At 40.5% G+C, this 4,262-nt stretch overlaps 1 protein-coding gene across 1 annotated transcript; it reads right to left on the reverse strand.

Moving 5' to 3' along the window:
• Window positions 1–592: 592 nt before the first annotated feature.
• On the reverse strand, window positions 593–4,059 carry LOC107948243 (putative leucine-rich repeat receptor-like serine/threonine-protein kinase At2g24130). The gene is made up of 2 exons (XM_016882721.2): window positions 1,364–4,059; window positions 593–1,136 (listed from the first exon to the last, which is right to left on the reverse strand). The coding sequence occupies exons 1-2, from the start codon at window positions 3,909–3,911 to the stop codon at window positions 730–732; spliced, it is 2,955 nt and encodes a 984-aa protein (XP_016738210.1). The 5' UTR covers window positions 3,912–4,059; the 3' UTR covers window positions 593–729.
• Window positions 4,060–4,262: the final 203 nt, after the last annotated feature.

The following is a 4,262-nucleotide window of genomic DNA, read 5'->3' on the forward strand; positions in this document are numbered from 1 at the left end:
TGCTTCCTATCCTTTTGTTTTGCCTGAGACAATTTGGCCTACTGCAATAAGCTTTGATTTATGATTCCTGATGCTAGTGCAAGGATGTGAATTACAATATTGATACTTTTATTTATATTAATTAATTATGATGATCATAATCTCGAGTGGGAATAAAATATATGGTTAAAAGCATCCACTAACATACCTAGTTGTTTTAGGCAATATTGCTATATTAATGGTAGGTTAAAAGAGTCCTTAACTACAATTTCTATTATGGAAAACCATCCACATTGCTTGTCATAAATTAAAGAAAAAACAAGGCTAAGATTAATTTAATATACTTTAATTGGATAGTGAATGATTCATAGTACACACTCCTGATTTCATATCCCATTTTATCAGCTGGTCGGTATCATTAATGAAAAAGGTCATCTTTGGTTGGTTGATCACTTGGAAAACGATTGAGTGAAAATGAAGGAGCTTTTTGGACGGTTAAATGAAAATGGAAAACGTTTCGCATGCACAAAGCAACAGATTGGTCTTAGTCTCTTAGCTAGAATAGACATTATGAATGCAAAAATAATGGTCCAACCTAAGGGTTAAGGTTTAATCGAGTTGGTTTATGTATTCATCTGAAAATTAGTAAATATGTGTTCGAATCCAAAAATCTGCAACCCCTTTGAGAGAGATAAGATTTCAGCGGAAAAAAAAATGAGTACAATGATGAAAGTAATATTTGTGTCATCATTATATGATCAACGGGGCATCAGCCTTAGAAGAGGCTTCTCCGGTCAACATCGAGGCAGGATTAGCGAGATATTGCTTTAGCCGGCCCATTTCAATGGCCACATCTAGCATGGTTGGTCTTGTAGAAGGGTTGTACTGCGTACACATAAGGCCAAGTTCAACCAGTTCCAAAATAACATCACGCCATATTTTATCATAATTTGTTGGCATTGAACCAGGGCTGCATCTCAGCAGTGCTTGCTTTACTATGGGTTCAAGATTATGAGGATAGTGACATTTCACCCACTCATGTAAGCTTGAACCTTCATCATCATCTGTGGGGCGCCTTCCCGAAACTATTTCCAACAAAAGGACCCCAAAACTGTATACATCTCCTTGAGTGGAAGCTCGTTTTCCCATTCCATATTCTGCATTTAACCAAGTGAAAGATCAACAGCAGTGAGTATTTTAGTAATGAAGTAGCTATTCAAATGGCGCAGGCTGATGTTGTCAGCCATGGCAGAGACTGCGTAGTTTAACTAATAACACTAGTAGTGTAAAAACTAAACGAAAAAGTAGAAGTTTATGCTATTAATCCTCTATGGGAAAGTTATGATTCTAGCTAAAATAGAGCAATAAAGAAGAAAATGCATACCAGGAGCTATATAGCCAACAGATCCACATAACAAGCCATCTGCAGAGCTGTAGGAGATTGAATCATTTGCAGAAATTGTCTCATCAACACCTCTGACCAGTCTTGCAATTCCGAAATCTGTCACCAAAGCAGTCATGTCCTCGTCAAGAAGAATATTACTTGGTTTAAGATCACAGTGAACGACTTTAACCGGTGAGTAATGGTGCAGATAAGCAACCCCTTCAGCTACATCACTGCAGATGTTTACCAATTGGATCAAATCTAAGCCATGGCTTATTCCGTGGCTGGGGTATAGGTGCCTCTCCAGGCTCCCATTTGCCATCAGAGGAAGGACTAGAGCCTTGAAATCTGGCTTGCTGCAAATTGTAATGATCCTTATCAAGTTTCTATGCCTGGTTCGCTTTAGGACTTCACATTCTCTTCTGAAACTCTCTGAAATATCCCCGGCTGTCCTTGTGTCCAAAACTTTGACTGCTATTCTCGTATTGTCCCCAAAAATTCCTTTATATACATGACCAAAACGGCCTGAACCAATTAAGCTAGATGCACTGAACCCACCAGTGGCTTCAATGAGTTGTTCGTATGATATTCTTGGGTATTTAGGCTCTTTTCCATCTTTTTCTTCATCTTCGAAATCCCCTCCATTGACAACACCAAGTCGATTCCGGAACGTTGATTTGAGCACCAGAGGGTATCCAAACATAAGCAATAAAGGAGTTGCAAACAACGAAACGATGATAGGCAAAAATATAACCAAATGAGAATGATGTTTCTTTCGGCATTTTGGCATGCCTTTAATCGAACCACAAAGACCATCATTCCCTGTGAAAGAATCCATAGTCAGCAATGAAAATGCCCCTTTGTCTGATATATTCCCGTGGAACTTGTTGAAAGAGAAGTTCATGGCCTTGATAGATGTTGATGCCTGAAAGGTCACTGGTATGTCTCCACTCAACTGGTTTAAAGCGACATCGAGTTCTTTAAGGTAAGGCAACTGTCCTATGGAATCTGGAAGCTCACCTTCCAAGAAATTAGAGGAAAGGTTAAGGTGCTCGAGGGCAATGCAGCTCCCAAGTTGCGATGGTATGGAGCCCGAGAGATTATTTGACGACAGATCAATGGCTAACACCATATCCATTTTACACAGCTCTAGAGGTAAGGGTCCATGAAGGTGATTACTAGACAAATTCAGGTATAACTTCAAGCTCCTCAATCCAGCAACTTCACCAGGAATTATCCCTGAAAGCTTATTTCGAGAAAGGTCTAAAATCTCCAGGTTGACACATTTGCCTAAACTCAAAGGAATTGTCCCTGAAAGCTGGTTTCCATAGAGTAGTAATCTTCTTAGCTGGGAGAGATTGGCGAAACTATCAGGAATTGAACCTGAAAGCTTGTTCATCGACAAATCCAACAGCCCCAAATGCGTAATGTTTCCTAGAGCTGAGGGAATCTCACCAGAGAGTGAATTATTTGAAAGATAAACTCTCTCTAGTTTCTCCATTCTGCATAATTCAGGTGGGATGGAACCATTCAAAAGGTTGCTAGACAAGTTCAAGAGGGTGAGATTCACAAGGTTGGAAATGCCAGGAGGAACGGAACCATATATCAGATTATCATCGAGATGAACCTGTACAAGATTGGTAGAAAGATCACCAATGATAGAAGGTATCTCTCCGCGAAGATTATTTCCGGCCAATTCTAGTTCTTGAAAGTTAGAGGAATTGAGTAAAGCAGCAAAAAAGGGTTGGAGGTTAGTGTTACCATCATGGCTAACGAAGTCATTATAGGACAAATAGAGGAACTGCAACTGCGGCATTTTGCGCACTATATTATATGGCAACTCCCCACTTAACATGTTGGACTCCAAATCAACCCATTGAAGTTTTGAGGAGTTGGAAAGGGCTTGAGGTACTTGACCAACTAGTCTATTCGACCAAAGTAAGAGAAACCTCAACTCCCTAAGTGAACATTTTGTCTTCGAAGGGATTTCACCACTGAGAGAATTGTTGGAAAGATCTATATATTGCAATGAATATGAGCCATTGCAAAAAAGAGAAGAGGGAATGTGTCCCGCAAGCCGGTTACTCCCCAAATCAAGGTATACTATTTGGTGAAGAAAACCCAACTCAGAAGGAATGTCTCCTTCAAGAAGATTCCATGACAGACTAAGTTGTTTGAGCTGAAAAAGAGAACCAAGCTCCGGTGGGATATGGCCTTGGAAGAAGTTCTTTGACAAATCAAGAACCATCAAAGAAGAAAGATTGGCTAGAGCAGGAGAAATGGTGCCTTTAAGTGACCTCCCACTAAGGTCAAGCTGCACCACTTGGTCTCTTTCATGGTTGCACCCCACACCCGACCAGTTGCAAACATGCACATTAGTGGAGTTCCAATGTTCCAGCGAGTTTTCAGGGTCTGAAACAACACCCGACATGAAGGAAAGCAACGAAACTCGATCATATGAAATTCTAGCATTCTCTTCAGCTGTAGACACAGAGAGAATGCTGATCAAGAATAGAAAACTAAACTTGGAAAATTTGCAAAACCCCATTATTTTGCTTCTTTTTAGTGAAACAAATTTGTGTTTTGCACCACCAAGATTATAGTAGCTAGGATAGAAGCCTGTAGCGTTGAGATGAATAATATATACAACGAAAGAAAATGTGAGGGCTGAGGCGGAGGCTGCCTAACTAGCGTTGAAGGAGTGAACGTACGTTTGGCGCCTATGATCTTTGACTATGCAATGAACTGAGTGATGGGCCAATCAAGGGTCAACAAGTGTGGACACGTGCCTGTAACACATCAGCAGCGTCACGAGCCGTGTAGCAATGGTGGTGTACATGTCAGCAAATAGCAGCTAGGCCTAACACTTTTGGCTATTGTAGTTTGCTTGTGAACCTGG

This window comes from Gossypium hirsutum, chromosome A04 (genome assembly GCF_007990345.1).
Source record: "Gossypium hirsutum isolate 1008001.06 chromosome A04, Gossypium_hirsutum_v2.1, whole genome shotgun sequence".
Taxonomy (NCBI): Eukaryota; Viridiplantae; Streptophyta; class Magnoliopsida; order Malvales; family Malvaceae; genus Gossypium; species Gossypium hirsutum.